At 38.4% G+C, this 23288-nt stretch overlaps 1 protein-coding gene across 2 annotated transcripts in view; it reads left to right on the forward strand.

The window, feature by feature from the left end:
• The window catches only part of LOC128703193 (proteasome activator complex subunit 4-like), a 73498-nt gene that overhangs the window by 38566 nt on the left and 11644 nt on the right, over positions 1–23288 (forward strand). For both annotated transcript variants that reach the window (XM_070103419.1, XM_070103418.1), the window contains exons 14-26: positions 472–609; positions 2047–2262; positions 5326–5483; positions 6524–6616; positions 8344–8533; positions 9997–10254; positions 11996–12125; positions 13983–14173; positions 14607–14797; positions 16026–16155; positions 17394–17533; positions 21972–22073; positions 22527–22722. In XM_070103419.1, the coding sequence (XP_069959520.1) occupies positions 472–609; positions 2047–2262; positions 5326–5483; positions 6524–6616; positions 8344–8533; positions 9997–10254; positions 11996–12125; positions 13983–14173; positions 14607–14797; positions 16026–16155; positions 17394–17533; positions 21972–22073; positions 22527–22722 (2133 nt within the window). The remainder of the gene's footprint in view (positions 1–471; positions 610–2046; positions 2263–5325; positions 5484–6523; positions 6617–8343; positions 8534–9996; positions 10255–11995; positions 12126–13982; positions 14174–14606; positions 14798–16025; positions 16156–17393; positions 17534–21971; positions 22074–22526; positions 22723–23288) is intronic.

Here is a 23288-nt window from a genome sequence, read left to right on the forward strand (position 1 = left end):
GGTCCCAAATACCATTCGTCTCCATTCACTCCTATCTAACACGCTCACGCACGCTTGCTGGAAGTCCAAACCCCTCGCCCACAAAACCTTCTTTACCCCTCCCTCCAACCTTTTCGAGGACGACCCCTACCCCTCCTTTCTTCCCCTACAGATTTATATGCTCTCCATGTCATTCTACTTTGATCCATTCTCTCTAAATGACCAAACCACCTCAACAACCCCTCTTCAGCCCTCTGACTAATACTTTTATTAACTCCACACCTTCTAATTTCCACACAAATTATTGTAACTCTAGCCCATCATAACTCAAGGTACCATTATATATATATACATCACTATGTTAGAAGAATTCTAGCTAATTGGCTATATATTCTGTATATAAGTACATTAAATAAAATTGTAAAATGCTTCTTCTTTTTTTTGGCATCTCCAGCAATTTTTATTTGGCATTTCTTACTGTGTGGCTTCCAGGTGAACCCTTCCGAGGCACTAAAAGCATTTGTGCCTGGAGTGTGTCGCTTATTATTGGCACTGACTGATAATGATGAAGTACAAAACGAGGAACATTTGGATGATGAGCTTCTGTTTAATCTTCTCTTACTCTCTGAGGTAGGATGATGCCTTGTTAGGTATTGCCAGCAAATATACTTTTTAACATAGCTTGGTTTTTCATTTGCTTTATTTTTGGAATATAGTAAAATGTGTCATAACTATGTTTTTCAGTCAAAATTCTGTTATTTCTTTACCACAATTTTGAGTGATTTTAATTCAAATTTGATAATTGGGTGGAAATTAAAGGGTCATATGACTGAGTGGTAATTGGTATGAGGTATTGAGGGTTGAATAAGGTATGAGGGTCTGTCTGGATATGGAGGTGGTAGGTGTTCAATAGGGTTTTGGGGTATGTGGGGGAAGAGGGGGATATTGACAGCTCCTTCTTATACCCAAGCCATCTTACCACAATTGTACTACCCTCTTGTGGATTACCTCAACTCCTGCCACTACATGGAAAAAATGTAAGGCTTATATTAAACCTGTATATTAAAGTGAGGAATACTGTGGATTGTACTTTAAAAAAATCAATTCTCAGATATGGTTGGTTGGTTGTCTGCCAAGCTGCTCACCCTCTCCTCCCTCCTCTCTCTCCCACTTTCTTCTCTCCCTTCTCCTCATATTCCTCTCTCCCTGCTCCCTCCCACATTCCTCTCTCCCTCCTCCTTCCTACATTCCTCTCCTCCCTCTCACTTTCTTCTCTCCCTTCTCCTCATATTCCTCTCTCCCTGCTCCCTCCCACATTCCTCTCTCCCTCCTCCTCCTCATATTCCTCTCTCCCTGCTCCCTCCCACATTCCTCTCTCCCTCCTCCTCCTCCTCTCATTCCTCTCTCCCTCCTCCTCCTCCTCTCATTCCTCTCTCCCTCCTCCTCCTCCTCTCATTCCTCTCTCCCTCCCACATTCCTCTCTCCCTCCCACATTCCTCTCTCCCTCCCACATTCCTCTCTCCCTCCCACATTCCTCTCTCCCTCCCACACTCCTCTCTCCCTCCTCCCTCCCACATTCCTCTCTCCCTCCTCCCTCCCACATTCCTCTCTCCCTCCTCCCTCCCACATTCCTCTCTCCCTCCTCCCTCCCACATTCCTCTCTCCCTCCTCCCTTCCACATTCCTCTCTCTCTTTTGTCACCTATATTAAACCTTTATAACACTTATAAAATATGTAGACAAAATGAACGAAGGTAACTAATGCAGTGTTGATAGGTGTGAAATTAATGAATTTAATTAAATCAAAACAGACAAATGGAGTGTATTGACAAGCATGTTGTAAGGTATTTACAGTACAGAATACATTCATAGGAAAGTGTTAATTAAAGTCATAGGGGGTCATTCAGATTTGAGATGGTGATTGTGAGGTCTTTGGTAACACAAATTAAAGACAGTATAAGAGAGATCTTCAGAATATTTGTTATTTGCCTTTAGTTAAGCCACATGCAGATTTTTTCTAGCATTGTAGGTGAAAATGGACAACATTAATTTTTCACTGTGGTTTCAGCTTGTGCGCTGCAGTGGTACACACCTAATAAGATATGTGCCACAAATAACGCAGGTGTTAACCCGGACGCTGCATCTCAAGAGCCGAGAAGGATACCACCTTGCTGGCTCAGTCCTGCGATATCTTTTGAAATATCTTGGTATTACTATGCCTGAAGAGTACCGTTCAATGCCACAACAATGGGATGTACCAATTGCTGACTCTCTTCCAATTAGGGTAAAGGCTAGAACTACTACTTTGTTGCTGATTGTGTTTTTGCATAAACATTATTTTTTTTTTTTTTTTTTTTACGATTATCAAATTCTGCATCACATTTTTTTTTTTTTCCCTCAAGCCCTTTTTCTATTCCTCCCTCCAACTTTTACTTGGATGTCGCCTTCCTAACCTTCCATCCACTCCAGATTTATTTATGTACCCTCTTGGTCAAGTTATCTTACACCATTCTCTTAAATTGATCAAACACACACTGCAGCTTTCCTTCCACTCCTTAAATTATGCCTGTCATACTATGGCTCCATCTTCTAATATCTTCAGTTCTGATTCTTTGCATTATCTTTACACCAAACATTTATCTCCAGCACAACATCTCCACTGTCTTAACTGTAGTTCCTCTTCAGTGCACTATTAAAAACCATGCTTTGTCTATGCAGAAAAGTGTTGGCATTACTGCTACATTAATATATGCTTTTTTTTTTTTTTTACTTCAGTGACTAATTTCTTGTTATCCACAAGCTCCTCACCTCCCTGGGTGAGATGTTATCAACAAATTTTGTTGAAAATAAGAAAAAGTTTTGGAGTGAGATTAACAAGTTAAGGAAGCCTAGAGAACAAATGGATTTATCCGTTAAAAATAGGAGAGGAGAGTTATTAAATGGAGAGTTAGAGGTATTGGGAAGATGGAGGGAATATTTTGAGGAATTGTTAAATGTTGATGAAGATAGGGAAGCTGTGATTTCGTGTATAGGGCAAGGAGGAATAACATCTTGTAGGAGTGAGGAAGAGCCAGTTGTGAGTGTGGGGGAAGTTCGTGAGGCAGTAGGTAAAATGAAAGGGGGTAAGGCAGCCAGGATTGATGGGATAAAGATAGAAATGTTAAAAGCAGGTGGGGATATAGTTTTGGAGTGGTTGGTGCAATTATTTAATAAATGTATGGAAGAGGGTAAGGTACCTAGGGATTGGCAGAGAGCATGCATAGTTCCTTTGTATAAAGGCAAAGGGGATAAAAGAGAGTGCAAAAATTATAGGGGGATAAGTCTGTTGAGTATACCTGGTAAAGTGTATGGTAGAGTTATTATTGAAAGAATTAAGAGTAAGACGGAGAATAGGATAGCAGATGAACAAGGAGGCTTTAGGAAAGGTAGGGGGTGTGTGGACCAGGTGTTTACAGTGAAACATATAAGTGAACAGTATTTAGATAAGGCTAAAGAGGTCTTTGTGGCATTTATGGATTTGGAAAAGGCGTATAACAGGGTGGATAGGGGGGCAATGTGGCAGATGTTGCAGGTGTATAGTGTAGGAGGTAGGTTACTGAAAGTAGTGAAGAGTTTTTACGAGGATAGTGAGGCTCAAGTTAGAGTATGTAGGAAAGAAGGAAATTATTTCCCAGTAAAAGTAGGCCTTAGACAAGGATGTGTGATGTCACCGTGGTTGTTTAATATATTTATAGATGGGGTTGTAAGAGAAGTAAATGCGAGGGTCTTGGCAAGAGGCGTGGAGTTAAAAGATAAAGAATCACACATAAAGTGGGAGTTGTCACAGTTGCTCTTTGCTGATGACACTGTGCTCTTGGGAGATTCTGAAGAGAAGTTGCAGAGATTAGTGGATGAATTTGGTAGGGTGTGCAAAAGAAGAAAATTAAAAGTGAATACAGGAAAGAGTAAGGTTATGAGGATAACAAAAAGATTAGGTGATGAAAGATTGGATATCAGATTGGAGGGAGAGAGTATGGAGGAGGTGAATGTATTCAGATATTTGGGAGTGGACGTGTCAGCGGATGGGTCTATGAAAGATGAGGTGAATCATAAAATTGATGAGGGGAAAAGGGTGAGTGGTGCACTTAGGAGTCTGTGGAGACAAAGAACTTTGTCCTTGGAGGCAAAGAGGGGAATGTATGAGGGTATAGTTTTACCAACGCTCTTATATGGGTGCGAAGCATGGGTGATGAATGTTGCAGCGAGGAGAAGGCTGGAGGCAGTGGAGATGTCATGTCTGAGGGCAATGTGTGGTGTGAATATAATGCAGAGAATTCGTAGTTTGGAAGTTAGGAGGAGGTGCAGGATTACCAAAACTGTTGTCCGGAGGGCTAAGGAAGGGTTGTTGAGGTGGTTCGGACATGTAGAGAGAATGGAGCGAAACAGAATGACTTCAAGAGTGTATCAGTCTGTAGTGGAAGGAAGGCGGGGTAGGGGTCGGCCTAGGAAAGGTTGGAGGGAGGGGGTAAAGGAAGTTTTGTGTGCGAGGGGCTTGGACTTCCAGCAGGCATGTGTGAGCGCGTTTGATAGGAGTGAATGGAGACAAATGGTTTTTAATACTTGACGTGCTGTTGGAGTGTGAGCAAAGTAACATTTATGAAGGGGTTCAGGGAAACCAGCAGGCCGGACTTGAGTCCTGGAGATGGGAAGTACAGTGCCTGCACTCTGAAGGAGGGGTGTTATGTTGCAGTTTAAAAACTGTAGTGTAAAGCACCCTTCTGGCAAGACAGTGATGGAGTGAATGATGGTGAAAGTTTTGCTTTTTTGGGCCACCCTGCCTTGGTGGGAATTGGCCAGTGTGATAATAAATAAAAATAATAATAATAAATGTTCTTTGATTTGCATCATCTCTCTCTGGCTCATTACTGGTGAAAGTAGAATTGTTGTATTCTAATGAAGTGTATTTCTTGCAGCTCGTGGAACTCTACGTAGAAAATAAGTTTTCCTGCTTCAAAACAAAATACTCTGGGTGTAATTTGTTGTCAGTTATCACCCCAGTTGTTTTTATTTATTAAATGATCTTAAAATTCTGTCACAAATTGTGGTATAGTATATTATTCATAGTCTTTTTTTTTTCATAATTTTCCATCATGTTACATTATTAAAATTTTCATTCATTTTTTACACCACTTACTCAGCTCGTAAACTGTGTGTTTGTGATTGTATGGACTATGTAATTAATGTTGCTTTTTGTAATTATTTGAATTCATGGGGATTGAGCTCCAGCTCTTGGCTGCACTTCTTAATTTTGATCAATAGGCTATGTTTGAACCCAGTTGGTTCAAATGTGTTTGTGTTTATGTAACAGCACTGGGGAGAGGCTGGTGATACACACAATCTTGGTCTGAAGTGGGTGGAGCCTGGTGATGCTGAGGAAGCTGCAATGACAACACTTGTTCGTACCTTCCTCACTCCAGAATTAACTCTCTTGCATCAAGTAGCTAAAGGAGAGAAAGAGGTATCAAGGTTAGTTGATGATATCCAGTAATTTGTAGCAAGTTATTCTTGTATTTCTTTTTGTTGCTTGAAATCATTGTTTATTATTAAATATAAGAGAGTTACACTCTTTGCTCCGTAAGCCGTGTGTGTTGTAAGAGGTGACTAAAATGCTGGGAGCAAGGGGCTAATAACCCTGTATAAATTACAGGGTCACCCTGCCTTGGTGGGAGTTGGCTGATATGTTAAAAAAAAAAAAGATAGCTTAGTAAATTGTTTCTTTTAATAATATCTTTCATCCTTGCCTTATTTCTCAGCCATTAATAAGTACTGTATTAAAACATTATTCCTCTTCATGACCTTGCAGCTCATATTCATTCTTACTATTCTCTGCAATTCATCATTCTACACACTTCTTTATTGCTTACTTTCTCCTTATGTCACTTGCATATTTTAATTCCCCTAGTAACTTACTTCAAGAGCCTAAACTCTAGATCTGTCTCATTCCATGTTGCTCTCTCATCATACATTTGTGAGTTAAGAGAAACCCTTAACATTTAGCTTCTTTATTAGCCTTTGGGTATGTTTTTCTGTTTGTTAATGTTTGTTAGTGTGTTGAACTTCACAGTTGCAGTTTTTTTTGGGTTGAAGCAATGATTGTGACTTGAGTACCAGAGGTGGGGAAGTACAGTACCTGCACTCTGAAGGAGGGGTGAGGATATTTGCAGTTTTGAACTGTGGTATTGGCACCCCTCTGGCAAGATCGATGGAGTGAATGATGGTGAAAGTGTTTCTTCTTTTATGGGTCACTCTGCCTTGGTAGGAGACTGCTGGTTTGTTGAAAGAAAAAATATTTTTTGACCTTGCATACAGCTTCCATTTGTAGTTTATTTCACTCATTAACTAAATTTGGAAAGAAATACTAACTTCTTTCTTGTTTATATCTCACTTGTTACAGTTAACTGTTATATTTTTGTCTGCTCTCTTGTATGTATAAACATTTAAAGATATTCATTGAGAAACTGGCTGATTAATAATGTTTGTTATTGCAAATATGTTTTGCCCAACAGAGAGGTGTTGCAGCAAAGTCTTGCTATTACTTTGGATATAATATTGGGAGCTGGTGTTGCTCTTCCTCACTGGGATGAAGAACCCATCACACTGTAAGTACTTGCTACATAATTAACTAATAAGGACAGTAAACTTTAATAGTAATCTTGTTTCAGAATTGTATACACATGTTGAATTAATGAACAGTGGTTTATATTAGGAGAGGAAGAAATATTCAGCATTATTGTATCTTTCTCTTTCTTGTAAGATGATATGTGACACTAAATAAGGAATAATTAAGTTAAAAGAAAATATATAAAGAGGCACTATACCTTGACTGGCACAGTACACAAATAACCCACACATAGGAGAATGAAACTTATGACGATGTTTCAGTCTGATTTGGACCATTAACTAGTCACACAGTTAATGGTCCAAGTTGGACCGAAACATCGTCGTAAGTTTCTTTCTCCTGTGTGCAGGTTATTTGTGTAGTTAAGAGAGTTAAGAGCATGCACTGCTTATTCTGTTATTATCCCACAAATTGGGAGATGTAAATAGTATTCCTTGCCCTGCCATAGTATAACAATCTGAGCACATTGTTGTTTGAAGTCAATGCTCCTTGCAGTATACTATACAGTGACTGTCTCCCAGACACACTTAAACATTTGTCACTGTTATTAAAAATCAAAAAGGTTTCTTAAGTAATTTTAGCTGCTGCATAATTGTTATTATGACAGACTACAAAGGTCTACACCATACATGTACATATTTTTGTTGGTTATTGTATCTCCAGCAAAATAGATTGCTTTGAGGAATGACCTAGTTTGTATGAACAGCACTGTATATATGAAGGAACAACACTGTATGTGTGAAGGAACAGCACTGTATGTGTGAAGGAACAACAGTGTATGTGTGAAGGAACAACAGTGTATGTGTGAAGGAACAAGTGTATGTGTGAAGGAACAACAGTGTATGTGTGAAGGAACAACAGTGTATGTGTGAAGGAACAACAGTGTATGTGTGAAGGAACAACAGTGTATGTGTGAAGGAACAACAGTGTATGTGTGAAGGAACAACAGTGTATGTGTGAAGGAACAACAGTGTATGTGTGAAGGAACAACAGTGTATGTGTGAAGGAACAACAGTGTATGTGTGAAGGAACAACAGTGTATGTGTGAAGGAACAACAGTGTATGTGTGAAGGAACAACAGTGTATGTGTGAAGGAACAACAGTGTATGTGTGAAGGAACAACAGTGTATGTGTGAAGGAACAACAGTGTATGTGTGAAGGAACAACAGTGTATGTGTGAAGGAACAACAGTGTATGTGTGAAGGAACAACAGTGTATGTGTGAAGGAACAACAGTGTATGTGTGAAGGAACAACAGTGTATGTGTGAAGGAACAACAGTGTATGTGTGAAAGACCAGCATAGTGTGTGAGTTAATATTACACCAGTGATACTTTTATCTCTCAATATCAAGTTCCACCTGCAGGAAGAGTGACTACACACCTGAATACAATCAGTGTGATATCTAAGATAGCATGCTGAACCTTGAAAATTGTCTGCAGCTTAAAGTTCTTAAATTTTGTGATCAAATCTGAATATTACCTCAAATTGCTTATACCCCTTAACATTTATCAAAAGTTTAAAAGAATTATGCTATGTCAGTTCTTAAAACCAAATGATTGCATAATGATAATTTGTAAACTGAGGATTAATCTTGAACTGAAAAGCTTTTATTAGCTCGAAACTTTATGAATCACATTGGCATTAGTGTATTAAATTAGGTTCAAGTTGCTATGCTGTAAAAATTCTAATTCTTAACTATATTTTAGGATAGATATGGCTGTAAAGAAAGATACCTACGAGTTCATTGTTCGAAAACGAGAGTTGTGTGTAACTCTCAACTCTGAGCGCTTCCCATCAAATGTGCGCAAAGCTGTGGCAGATGTTACTCTTGATTTAGTGGATAGATTACTTTCCCAAGGGTCTGATGATACTAAATCTCTCTGTCGGGCAATAAATGTGAGTACTGTGTTTTTATTTGTGCTGAGGGATTTGTATGTGAAATAAGTGAAATTAGCTTCTTAATAAACATGAAATGAGTAGGTAAAATAGTTTAACACCCTGGCTATCTCCCGGTGAGGCAGGGTGACCAAAAAAAAAAAAAGGAACTCGTTCATCATCATGTACACTATCACTGTTCTGCCAGAAGCATGCAGATACAACAGTTTAGATGTTCCTCTAAACAGCAGATATCCCAAACCCCTCCTTTAGAGTGCTATCACTGTACTTCTAACCTCTAGGACTCAAGTCCGGTTAACCGGTTTCCCTGAATCCCTTCACAGAATATTACCCTGCTCATACTCCAACAGCTTGTCGAGTCCCAAAAACCATTTGTCTCCACTCCTCTCTAACATGCTCACATATGCCTGCTGTATGTCCAAGCCCCTTGCATACATATCATCCTCATTTTAATTGGTTTTATGAAGGAAGGGCTTTTTTCTCTGTTGAGAAATAAGCCTTTCCAGTATATCAAGCAGCATGATGGCCCAGAACTTTACTCATTTTATGCCAGGCAGGTTCAACTCCTAGCATGGGTATAGAGGTTCTGAGATGATGAATGGGAATAGGATGTTCTAGTATGGTATTAGCTGTTGGAATAAAGAATACCCAGTAAAAAAGCAATGTTAATCAATTACAAAATTCTTGAGCATGTTACTTTCAAGTTTACAAAGCATTAGAGAAAACCACTAGTTTCTTCAGGAGGAAAATTGAACCAAGGTTGTTTGTTTTATCCAGTATTAGTCAAATTTAGGGAGCTTGTTACCTTCAAGAGGAAGGTGCCTTGATGCTTGTATAGGGCTCTTGCTCCAAGGAATTACAACTACTCATCCTTGGCTCAAACCTGATTACCTATAATTCCCCAGGTGCTCTGTGACCCATGCTGATTCAACATTTCATCATTAATAATAATACTGATATTAATAATAATAATGTTAGAAAAAACTGCAAAAACAGTGATAATGTGTGAGTGTGGTGAAAGTGTTGAATGATGATGAAAGTATTTTCTTTTGGGGGATTTTCTTTCTTTTTTGGGTCACCCTGCCTCGGTGGGAGACGGCCGACTTGTTGAAAAAAAAAAATAAGTTAGAAGCATGTTGACTTGAGGATTCCAAACTACAGTGACCAGTTGAATTATAACATAGTAGTAGTAGTAATAGAATAGTATTTGTATTAACTATTGTAATAGAAATAATGCACACTAGTGGTAACAATTTATTAATGAATTTACAATGTATTGTGTTTTTACAAGCATGTTGATGGTGAGAATCAGATACCATATTTCAGACTGGTTATTTGAACACTAAGGTTTTAATATAGAATTAGGTTTATCAAGTTTGGAACATCAGTATAAACCAAACATTTATACATATTTGGCAATGAATTTCATTGGAATTGAAAACTAATTAAACATTTGATTTCAGATATACCATGGGCTATTTTTCTTCCATGGTGTGTCTAAAGATGACTTTGATGCACGCTGGAAAAGCTTCCAGTTCATCAAAGATGCATTGGCCAACAAGTTAGCTCGAAATAAACAACATATACGATCCCTACTTGTGGAACGTGCTGTATTGCATCAAGAGAGTCGCATGTTGGAGAACAGTGTGAGGAACATCACAGCCACAAGTAAGGCTATCATGGGCAGCCTTCTGCAACTGTCTACAAGTCAGTACAGTGAGGTAAGTTACTTATAACTGTCCCTAGTGTAACTAGTATATGAAGTTATGCTGTAATATGATGAACATCAATAACTATGACAGGTAGGTAGTAGGTTGGTAGAGAACAACTGCCCAGGGAGATACAACCATCTTGCCAAGTGAGTGTAAAACGTAAGCCTGTAATTATTTTACATGATGGTAGGATTGCTGGTTGTAAAAGAAGTAAATGCTAGGGTGTTTGGGAGAGGGGTGGGATTAAATTATGGGGGATCAAATACAAAATGGGAATTGGCACTTTTTGCTGATGATACTGTGCTTATGGGAGATTCTAAAGAAAAATTGCAAAGGTTAGTGGACGAGTTTGGGAGTGTGTAAACGTAGAAAGTTGAAAGTGAACATAGAAAAGAGTAAAGTGATATGGGTATCAAATGATTTAGATAAAGAAAAATTGGATATCAAATTGGAAAGGAGTATGGAAGAAGTGAATGTTTTCAGATATTTGGGAGTTGACGTGTCAGCGGATGGATTTATGAAGGATGAGGTTAATCATAGAATTGATGAAGGAAAAAAGGTGAGTGGTGCGTTCAGGTATATGTGGAGACAAAAAACGTTATATATGGAGACAAAGAAGGGAATGTATGAAAGTATAGTGGTACCAACACTCTTATATGGGTGTGAAGCTTGGGTTGTAAATGCTGCAGTGAGGAGACGTTTGGAGGCAGTGGAGATGTCCTATCTAAGGGCAATGTGTGGTGTAAATATTATGTGGAAAAAATTCGGAGTGTGGAAGTTAGGAGAAGGTGTGGAGTTAATAAAAGTATTAGTCAGAGGGCTGAAGAGGGGTTGTTGAGGTGGTTTGGTCATTTAGAGAGAATGGATCAAAGTAGAATGACATGGAGAGTGTATAAATCTGTAGGGGTAGGAAGGCAGGTTAGGGGTTGTCCTCGAAAAGGTTGGAGGGAGGGGGTAAAGGAGGTTTTGTGAGCTAGGGGCTTGGACTTCCAGCAAGCCTGCATGAGCGTGTTAGATAGGAGTGAATGGAGACGAATGGTATTTGGGACCTGACGAGCTGTTGAGTGTGAGCAGGGTAATATTTAGTGAAGGGATTCAGTGTGACAGTAAAGTATGTACACTATCATTACTAGTAGTCAGTATCAGGTAAGTTGTTGGTTCATTTGCCAAACAAAATCACCTGACCAAAGTCTGTTATATGATAACTTACTCAGTAATACCAGTACTGTGGCAGGAGCTCAGCAAAGGATATACAGAGGAGGAGTAGCCATTGGTCCTGTGGTGAGTATGTCGGTAGCACCAGCTAGCTTACCTGCATTGGACTCGGTGGTCTGAGTGATATCAACAAAATATAAGATATGCTCTATACATGTACTTAAGTTGATAACAAATATTTATTAATCATTCATTGATTAGTGTGCCATGTACCATGTAAACCATACCTTAAATACTCTTTAGACCCAAATAAATGTTAAATATTGTGATGAAATAGTCGAGGATGTAATTAATGGGAATTTTAACAAATAATCGAATTTTTAAGCGCTGTGTTGCAAGCTAAACCCTTAAAAGTAGCTATTGCCATTATCAAGTCCTTCCAATAACTTTTTCTTCTATGCCCCATTAATATTTGTTAGAGACAAAAATTCTTTTGAGGATTGTGATCATTAATTCAGTAATTGCCTATTAGCTAGTCTTTGAGCCCACAGTATACTTAAAGACGAGCTTGAGAAAATGACGTTTTGTTTTGCAGGTTCGCAGCAAAAGCCAGAACACCCTGAATCAGGTGTTTCAGTGCTTCCCTTACTCTTACAAACTTACTCTGCCAGATCTTGTTACTTGCCTTCAAGTTGACCCTGTAGAAAACCACGAGCAGTTCAAAGGTAAGAGTTAGTAGCTGGATTAGTAATGGCAATTCAACCCTTGTTTGACTAATGTCAGAATGAATTTGTTTACCTAGACATTTAAAGTAAACTTCTTTTTTAAACAGTCATTGCATAGTTCTCTTTGGCTGTGAATAGTGAAAACCCTGTAGCCATGTTTTGAATAATTGACATTGTGAATAGAGTTCTTGCTAATACACATTGGTGCCTAGTCTGATGTATGAACCTTCACTGGAAGTACTCATTGTATTGTGTCTGGTGCTTAGTCTGATGTATGAACCTTCACTGGAAGTACTCATTGTATTGTGTCTGGTGCTTAGTCTGATGTATGAACCTTCACTGGAAGTACTCATTGTATTGTGTCTGGTGCTTAGTCTGATGTATGAACCTTCACTGGAAGTACTCATTGTATTGTGTCTGGTGCTTAGTCTGATGTATGAACCTTCACTGGAAGTACTCATTGTATTGTGTCTGGTGCCTAGTCTGATGTATGAACCTTCACTGGAAGTACTCATTGTATTGTGTCTGGTGCCTAGTCTGATGTATGAACCTTCACTTGATGCAGTTATACACTAGTGTTATCTTTGTGTTGTAAAAGACTGGCACATCCAGTGGAAAATATACTTTTTCCTTATAATTTTTACTTACTGATCACTATCTTAGGAAAAATATCTGCAGTAGTGAAGATATATAAATGCTGTATATGGGTAATAAATTGAATTCTGTAATGCACTTGCATACAAAATTACAAAATCAGAAAAGAATATATCATTGAAATCTTTTATTATAACTATCTACTTTTATACCTAAACTTTAATAACTTGTACCTAAAAGTCTGAGTAGAGTATTGAATCTCAGTTTAGAGTGTATCTATGTGTCCTTTTTACATGACCTTTTAATATCATTAATAAATTATATAACAGATCTCCAAGATCTCAAGAGTGTATCAGTCTGTAGTGGAAGGAAGGCGGGGTAGGGGTCGGCCTAGGAAAGGTTGGAGGAAGGGGGTAAAGGAGGTTTTGTGTGCGAGGGGCTTGGACTTCCAGTGGGCATGCGTGAGCTTGTTTGATAGGAGTGAATGGAGACAAATGGTTTTTTAAACTTGACGTGCTGTTGGAGTGTGAGCAAAGTAACATTTATGAAGGGATTCAGGGAAACCGGCAGGCCGGACTTGAGTCCTGGAGATGGGAAGTACAATGCCCGCACTCTGAAGGAGGGGTGTTAATGTTGCAGTTTAAAAACTGTAGTGTAAAGCACCCTTCTGGCAAGACAGTGATGGAGTGAATGATGGTGAAAGTTTTTCCTTTTCGGGCCACCCTGCCTTGGTGGGAATCGGCCAGTGTGTTAATAAAAATTAATAAAAAATCTGCATGGGGAAGTGGATGAGAATCTTTCCTCTGTAACCCATGTGTGTTGTAAGAGGCGACTAAAATGCTGAGATCAAGGAGCTAGTAACTCCTTCTCCTGTATTAATTACTAAATGTAAAAAGAAGAAACACTTTTGTTTCTTCTTTTCCTGGTCACCTTGCCTCGGTGGGAAATGGCCGGTGTGTTTAAAAAACCATTAAGAATTATGGAAGACAGAAATTTTGGGGCATACTCTACATCATCTTCGGCAGCTTATTTTACGTATGTATTCAGCATGTATTCACCCCTGAAGGAGGGGTGTTAATGTTGCAGTTTAAAAACTGTAGTGTAAAGCACCCTTCTGGCAAGACAGTGATGGAGTGAATGATGGTGAAAGTTTTTCTTTTTTGGGCCACCCTGCCTTGGTGGGAATCGGCCAGTGTGATAATAATAAAAAAAAAAAATTCAGCATCAGTATTTCATTTACATTATTCATTTCATCTCCATCAGGAAGTCTCTACCTCTTGTTGGGGCGTCAGAACAAGTCACTAATGGTACGTCGGGACTGGGAGAGTCTTAACATGGTGTGGCCAGCTTTAATTGCTTCCAAGCACTCAGAGAAGCCATCAATAATTAGATTGATGAATGCACTCTCAGATGCTGTGTACTATTACATGGAGCTCTTTGCAATATTTCATCAGGTATGTACACATTACATTGTTGATATACCATGTTTGAATAAGGATTGTCCTTAGTTAGCATGTCGTGTGAATGTAGTCAAAGATTCATTATCACTTCCTCCAGGGTATTATTTGGGGGTGTGCTTAAATATCAACATCGGTGGGTGTCAGCCAGTTATGATGGTATCAGTATCATTTTCTGTATTGAAGCTTATTGGCTAATTTTGATGGTATTGGTATCAGCCTAAATTTAAGTATCAGTATAAGTATCAGCAAAAGAATTGTATCTTCCCATCCCTATTATTGATTATTCACGTGACCACAGCTTCATGATCAAATTAATAGAGCTGCATAATGTAATTTTAATGATTTGTCTTGAGTTCATCACAACTTTTTTTGTATCTGCAGTCATACTAATTTGGCATAGTATTAATTATTCCCCACCCTGCCACAGATATCACCAGGTGTTGTTAAGGCAGCAGAGGCACTCTTGCAGTCAAATTCTCCAAAGGTGAAAAATAACATTGTTACCGAGGACGCTAGGACATTAGCCTGTGAAAAGTTAGCACAAAGAGGAAACTCCAATCATGATCTTTATAAGAATCTTGTGAGCAAGCTTGTTAATCATCTTGATTCAGGAACACTGTAAGTTGATGTGTATTTAGTTGTATTGCAACAAGGTTATGTTGTTAATATATTTATCAGGGAAAGTCAAGGCTATTTGCTCACACAGTTTTCTTTCAGAATTTCAGAATTTACAAAATAGTGATTAAAATAATAATAATTATTTTTTTAACATGCTAGTCATCTCCCACTAAGGCAGGGTAGCCCAAAAAAGAAACACTTTCACCATTTACACTATCACTGTCTTGCCAGAGGAATGCAGATATGAAAGTTTGGATTATTATTATATTCATTGGAAATTGTTGAACCTGTGATTGATATTGTGCCTGAAGAACAGGATAATCATGTTTGATCCCCTATATGATAGCTACATAGTGAAAGTGTTTTCAACTTTGGGTCACCCTGCCTTGGTGAAAGACACTCATTAAGTTATAAATAAAGCTACATAGTGGATGTAAAAGCTGGTAATGTTTTCCCTTATATGTTCTGTCTCACAGGATGAATTACATATACTGTATTTTGTGGCTTATTAGACACATTTTTATCCCGTAAAATGTCTCCCAAAAACCACCCTGCGTCCTATAAACTGAAGGTCAGTGATGGGAGCTATAAGTTTGGGATGTGAGGTGGGCTGTAGCTCTCCCAGTTAGGTCCAATGCTGAGCCATTGAAACTAAAGCAAGTCTTATAAGCCACGTCATATAAGCCACGAAATACGGTACATAGGGTTGAAATCTATCAGCCTGAGCTGGGAGACTTGAGTAATTCATTGAGGATATTATTTAAGTGTATTAAGTATTCTATTAAAAGCTCGTCAGTCCCCAGCTACAGCAGCTTTAAAAGTTTCATTCAAGCAGAGTTAGTTTCTCTTGCTTGAAATACAGATTATTTTGGCATAAACATATTAGTAAACTTTAGGGTATGTCACAGGGCCAACTTCATTCAGAAAAATTATATAGATTATTAGAGATTGTAAATCAAAATAATGTCACACTGGTGGTGATTCTGTTCAAGCACTTGCTTGTACTACACCTAAAGAGCAGTACCTGATAAGCCAGGCTGTGGTTCATATGTCAGTTTACATGCAGCCAACAGTAACAGCCTGGTTGATCAGGCCCTGATCCACTGCGAAGCTTGGTCATGGATCTGGCCACAGGGGCATTGACCCTCGGAATATATTTTCTGCTCGCATCTTGCACAGTAGGTGAATTAAAATAAAAAATTGTTAGATGTTGTGTATTGTGTTGCAGGCATTGGCGCACCCACAACATGGCTCTCAACCTTCTTGGTTGTCTCATCCGTCCAGATGTCACATTTCCTGCTGATGGTGTCCGAGCTTTTACCTGCAGCCTTATTCATGACAACATTCGTATAAGAGAAGTAAGTTAAGCAATAAGTGATGTACAGTGTACCACAAGTCCAGTGCTGATATAGAATATAGTATGTATTGAATTTATTATGAGAGGATGGAGAAAAATAGGATGACTTGGAGAGGATGGAGAAAAATAGGATGACTTGGAGAGGATGTATCAATCTGTAGTGGAGGGAAGGCAAGGTAGGGGTCATGCTAGGAAAGGTTGGAAGGAGGGGGTAAAGGAGGTTTTGTATGGAAGGGGCTTGGACATCCAGCAGGTGTTTCTGAGCATGTTAGATAGCAGGGAGTGGAGGCACATGGTTTTCATAACTTGACAGGTTGTTGGAGTGTGAGCAAGGTAACATTTGTGAAGGGACTCAAGGAAACCTGTTAGCCAGACTTGAGTCCTGGAGGTGGGAAGTACAGTGCCAGCACTCTGAAGGAGGGGTGAGGATATTGCAGTTTAAAGGGGGAGTTTAAAGGTATGCCTTTGGCACATGCCTCTGGCAAGATAGTAATGAAGTGAGTGAGTGTGAAAAATGTTTCTTCTTTTTCGGGTCATCATGCCTCAGTGGGAGATGGCCAATGTGTTACAAAAAGTGTAAACTATTACAAGTCCAGTGTTGGTACAGTATGGTATTATAGTACATTTTGGCTTTATTATGGATTAATAAGTCACCCTGCCTTGGTGGGAAATGACCAACATGTTAAAAAAAAAAAAAAGTTTGAATACGATTGTAACTGCAGATCAGCTTTCATAAGTTATTGATGCCAAAGTGCCAGTGTCATAAGTGTGGAACATTGTAAGTTGGGACCTATCACATATCCATGAATCTTTAGGAAAGTGATTTTCATTTATAGTCTGTTTTTTTTTTTTTTTTTTTTTTTTTTTTTTTTTTTTTGTTTTCCAACAAGCCGGTCGTCTCCCACCGAGGCAGGGTGACCCAAAAAAGAAAGAAAATCCCCAAAAAGAAAATACTTTCATCATCATTCAACACTTTCACCACACTCGCACATTATCACTGTTTTTGCAGAGGTGCTCAGAATACAACTGTCTAGAAGCATACACATATAAAGATACACAACATATCCCTCCAAACTGCTAATATCCCAAACCCCTCCTTTATAGTCTGTATGTACTTGAATTTTACAGTAAAAAATTCCTTGGATAAGTTTATTTTTCCTTTGTGTGCAATATGCATCTTGTACCTAGTTTATAATATTAGATATATGCTACGATTTAACATATGAATCTTCTTTTCAGACATCTATATTCTACATGCCATGGATCCTCAAGAATCAAAAGCGGAAGCACAAAAAAATCCAAATCAACCCTTATAATGTTGATGATGTAAATAATGTTCCTGTCAGAATAATTCCTGGAGACTCCAGGCCTGACAATTTGTGAGTTGGATCTCTCTATAATTTATAAGTAATATTTTATATGACAATTCACTTTTTATTTGCTTTTTGTTTTACCTTCATCAGTTTCTCATAGTCTTGATAAAAGGATCTGAAAGCTAGGTAATAATGACTGCTTATCTGTTTGTTAGATATATATTTTGATATTTTGTAGTATTCTGCACACCTCTGGCAAAACAGTGATAGTGTGAATGATGGTGAAGTGTTTCTTTTTTTGGGTCACCCTGCCGTGATGGGAGATTGCCAGCGTGTTAAAAAAAAAAAAGAAACTTTAGTTTCCCCAGTGGTGTGTTCAGGAGACGTCTTACCCTAAAAGATAACAGTCAGATTTTAAGTCAAGATTTGCCACAATTATTGTTTGCATATAACACATTGTTTTCGGGAAATTTGGAAGAAACTTTCAGTGACCAGTACAGGAGTATAAAAGGATGTAATTATTTATTTGAGTTAGTGGAATGTTAGCACTAGGATCTGCCTCTCAACTTTCAACTGCCTAACATGAATTAGCTCTGCTTCTTTTTTGTCACTGTTACTCATTTCACAATTTTACCTTTCACACCAGGGTAGGAAACATTCACCAGCATTCATTCAACATCTGTCTTACAAGAAATGCCCAGACATCATAATTTATACAATCCTCTGAACTGCAACATACCCACTCTGCCTTCAAGAGTGCAGACACTGTACCTTTTGCCTCCAAGATTCACTCTTTTTCTTTTCTTTTCATTTTTTTTTCTTTTGTCTTATGTTGAAATATTTTATATATCTTTGTAACTCATTTTGGTGTATAATTTCTAACCATACCCTCAAGTTCTTTTTTGCATCCCTGCATATGTGCCTAGTAGTTTGTATTTTATTATTATTATCACACTGGCCGATTCCCACCAAGGCAGGGTGGCCCGAAAAAGAAAAACTTTCACCATCATTCACTCCATCACTGTCTTGCCAGAAGGGTGCTTTACACTACAGTTTTTAAACTGCAACATTAACACCCCTCCTTCAGAGTGCAGGCACTGTACTTCCCATCTCCAGGACTCAAGTCCGGCCTGCCGGTTTCCCTGAATCCCTTCATAAATGTTACTTTGCTCACACTCCAACAGCACGTCAAGTATTAAAAACCATTTGTCTCCATTCACTCCTATCAAACACGCTCACGCATGCCTGCTGGAAGTCCAAGCCCCTCGCACACAAAACCTCCTTTACCCCCTCCCTCCAACCCTTCCTAGGCTGACCCCTACCCCGCCTTCCTTCCACTACAGACTGATACACTCTTGAAGTCATTCTGTTTCGCTCCATTCTCTCTACATGTCCGAACCACCTCAACAACCCTTCCTCAGCCCTCTGGACAACAGTTTTGGTAATCCCGCACCTCCTCCTAACTTCCAAACTACGAACTCTCTGCATTATATTCACACCACACATTGCCCTCAGACATGACATCTCCACTGCCTCCAGCCTTCTCCTCGCTGCAACAGTCATCACCCACGCTTCACACCCATATAAGAGCGTTGGTAAAACTATACTCTCATACATTCCCCTCTTTGCCTCCAAGGACAAAGTTCTTTGTCTCCACAGACTCCTAAGTGCACCACTCACTCTTTTTCCCTCATCAATTCTATGATTCACCTCATCTTTCATAGACCCATCCGCTGACACGTCCACTCCCAAATATCTGAATACGTTCACCTCCTCCATACTCTCTCCCTCCAATCTGATATTCAATCTTTCATCACCTAATCTTTTTGTTATCCTCATAACCTTACTCTTTCCTGTATTCACCTTTAATTTTCTTCTTTTGCACACCCTACCAAATTCATCCACCAATCTCTGCAACTTCTCTTCAGAATCTCCCAAGAGCACAGTGTCATCAGCAAAGAGCAGCTGTGACAACTCCCACTTTGTGTGTGATTCTTTATCTTTTAACTCCACGCCTCTTGCCAAGACCCTCGCATTTACTTCTCTTACAACCCCATCTATAAATATATTAAACAACCACGGTGACATCACACATCCTTGTCTAAGGCCTACTTTTACTGGGAAAAAATTTCCCTCTTTCCTACATACTCTAACTTGAGCCTCACTATCCTCGTAAAAACTCTTCACTGCTTTCAGTAACCTACCTCCTACACCATACACTTGCAACATCTGCCACATTGCCCCCCTATCCACCCTGTCATACGCCTTTTCCAAATCCATAAATGCCACAAAGACCTCTTTAGCCTTATCTAAATACTGTTCACTTATATGTTTCACTGTAAACACCTGGTCCACACACCCCCTACCTTTCCTAAAGCCTCCTTGTTCATCTGCTATCCTATTCTCCGTCTTACTCTTAATTCTTTCAATTATAACTCTACCATACACTTTACCAGGTACACTCAACAGACTTATCCCCCTATAATTTTTGCACTCTCTTTTATCCCCTTTGCCTTTATACAAAGGAACTATGCATGCTCTCTGCCAATCCCTAGGTACCTTACCCTCTTCCATACATTTATTAAATAATTGCACCAACCACTCCAAAACTATATCCCCACCTACTTTTAACATTTCTATCTTTATCCCATCAATCCCGGCTGCCTTACCCCCTTTCATTTTACCTACTGCCTCACGAACTTCCCCCACACTCACAACTGGCTCTTCCTCACTCCTACAAGATGTTATTCCTCCTTGCCCTATACACGAAATCACAGCTTCCCTATCTTCATCAACATTTAACAATTCCTCAAAATATTCCCTCCATCTTCCCAATACCTCTAACTCTCCATTTAATAACTCTCCTCTCCTATTTTTAACTGACAAATCCATTTGTTCTCTAGGCTTTCTTAACTTGTTAATCTCACTCAGGATATTTATTCTTGTTCTTTGTTCTTCTGTTGACTTAAGCTCAAGTTCTCACATTCTTCTTTTTTATGCATTCCTTTGTAGTCTGTCACTTCTAGGTATGGGTTCTACAATGGCACTGCATACTCAATAACACGTCTCATATATAAGGTTAAGAATGTTTTGAATCAGTTTTTGTCTAGGTTTTTTAATTAAAAACTGAAGATGGGACAGCAGCATAATTTCCTCTCTTATCTACCAATAGATAATCACAATACTTTTGCAATGATGAACTTGTGCTTGATGAATATGTCAGTCTTATAACAACATAAAATACAGAACAAAACCTTGTTTTATGTACGTAATACTCTCTATTTCCTCAGTGCAGAGTGTAAAATAATTTTTTCTGCTAAAAATGGCGGTTTGTTTCGGGTTTAACCCTTTGAAGGTCAAGACCCCTGCTCGCAGACTTGCTCTCAGGGTTGAAGAATTTAAAAAAAAAAAAAAAAAATTCTTAAAGAATTACTCAAACTATTTTTGTAGCTGCAGTGAAACAAAAAAAAAATTGCCATCAATCCTTACCAAGATATAGATGCGTAAAGTTGACAGTAAGTGACTGGCTGATGATAACATTGGCAACAGCTGCTCATTCCTTATAATGTATTTTTTTCTTTTATGTGTGTTATTCTATGTTTTCTTTTACTTTTGTGTTATTTAATTTTTTCATGTAACTTCTGTGGCCTATGAGACCAGTATAATGTATATATGAGAATGTATCTGATAATAATTACCAAAAGTTAGGGAAATGGTAATTGGAAGTAGCTCAAAGAACAGGTGATTAGTACAGTATACACCACAATTACTGGGGACTTAAAGATAACTGGAACAGAGCTATGAGACTTGCTCTGCTGTCTTGTATGTATACCTGTTATGTATACCCATTCAGTAACCATATGTAGAATAAATGCTGTTGATGTTAACCTTTATTGTGGTTGTGGCAAAGATATTCAAAAATAATAAATACCTGGAGGGGTTTGGGATATTGACAGTTTGGAGGGACTTCTAAACTGTCGCATCTGAGTGCTTCTCACCAGTGATTGTGTGTGAGTGAGGTGAAAGTGTTGAATGATGAAAGTATTTTCTTTTTGGTGATTTTCTTTCTTTTTGGGTCACCCTGCCTTGGTGGGAGATGGCTGACTTGTTAAAAAAAAATAATGGTAAACATTTAAAAAAAATTGTTAACACAGCCTCTCCTCACTTAACAACAGAGTTCTGTTCCTAAGACCATGTCATTTAACAAATTCATTGCTAAGTGAGGAGCATACTATAATGGTAGTGAGTTTGTGTCAACCATCTTTGATATTGCTTTAATGTCACCTTTGTACCATTTATAACATTTCTGGTATGTTTTTAAATGTTTATACAGTAGTGTACTGTATATTGAAATGAACAGAATAGAGGAAATCAGCTCTTAATATACATTACTTAGGTATGAATACTGGTCAGAGAGCCTTTTGTAAGTCCGAGGAGTTGATAAACAAGTATGTCGCTAAGTGAGGAGAGGCTGTATTGTATTTATGTTGCTCTCATATTTTAGATGGATGCAGTACAACAGTATGAAGAAAATTGAAACTGAGGAGCACTGGGAAGATACAAGATATGTAGAAAAGACATATTATGGATGGTATACTTGGCCAAAGTAAGTACAGTGTAATTCATGAGTTATCAGTAAGAAATTACCCGTTTTAAACTAAAACAGTTTGTTCCGAATACTTGAATGTTACCAATCATGTTTGTTAATCTGTGTGTTGACCTTTAAAGCTTGGGTGTCTTGATGCTGATAAAGTTATACTCCCCTTCCTCAGATAAAACCTGATTTCCTCCTATTACTCAGTTGCTGTATGACTCCTAAGGGCATGGGACTTTTCCCATGACTATAGTAGTAGTAGTAATAATAATAATTTTATGTTTTAACTACTTTTTAAAGTTGAAAGAATATAATCTGACACGTTTTAAGACTTGTGAATTTTAATACAACTTTATTTCTTTTATGCAGTATACAAAATGTAGTTTACATGTAATAAAATATTGTTAAGTGCAAAAGAAAGCCATTAGCATTTCAGACATGCTTAGTTTGCTGGTGTATTTGCAGATCATTGATGATTTATGCTCCGCCATCACAGCAGCCTCCACTAGATAGAAAAAGAGAAGAGCTCAGTGATGAAGAGCAGGTGGTTTATGATTTCTTCATGTTACAAGATAATGTTGACAAATTAATATCATTTTTATCTCTAGAGGAAAATAAGGAACGCGATAATTTCAACACTCGCCGTTTCTGGATGTTTAAGGTACCATTTTTGTAGATAAATTTTCATAAGATAACTTTCTTGACATGACATGAAAAATTAGGTACAAGAACATAGTATGTAATCTCAGAGTTGTACAAACTGAGCTGTGTCTGTAGGAATCAAGCTTTAGCTCTTGACTCCGTATTTTTTTTAATCTTAATCCAACTGGGCTTTAACAGGTACATAAAACACAAATAAAAATTACATTCTGGGAGCAAGGGGCTAGTAACCCCTTCTGTATAAATTACTAAATTTAAAAAAAAAAAAAAATTCTTAGTAGGTCACCCTGCCTTGGTAGGATACGTCTGGTTCGTTAAAAAAAAAAAAAATTGCCTGTATAGGACATCCAGGGCAAATGTTCAGGTACTACTTCAAAAATATAGCTTAGGCAGATATATGAGTGAGAAGGGTTAGCATTCAGTAAGATCTGCTTAGCATTGGTCAGTGTATATGCAAAATGAGTGGTTGCACTACAGCCATACACATACACTATTGCATGGAAGGCAGGCCCTGCTCAAACCCAGGCCTTCTTACTCACGATGAGTAAGACATGCAACATTAAAAAT

Source organism: Cherax quadricarinatus, chromosome 85 (assembly GCF_038502225.1).
Source record: "Cherax quadricarinatus isolate ZL_2023a chromosome 85, ASM3850222v1, whole genome shotgun sequence".
NCBI classification, from domain to species: domain Eukaryota; kingdom Metazoa; phylum Arthropoda; class Malacostraca; order Decapoda; family Parastacidae; genus Cherax; species Cherax quadricarinatus.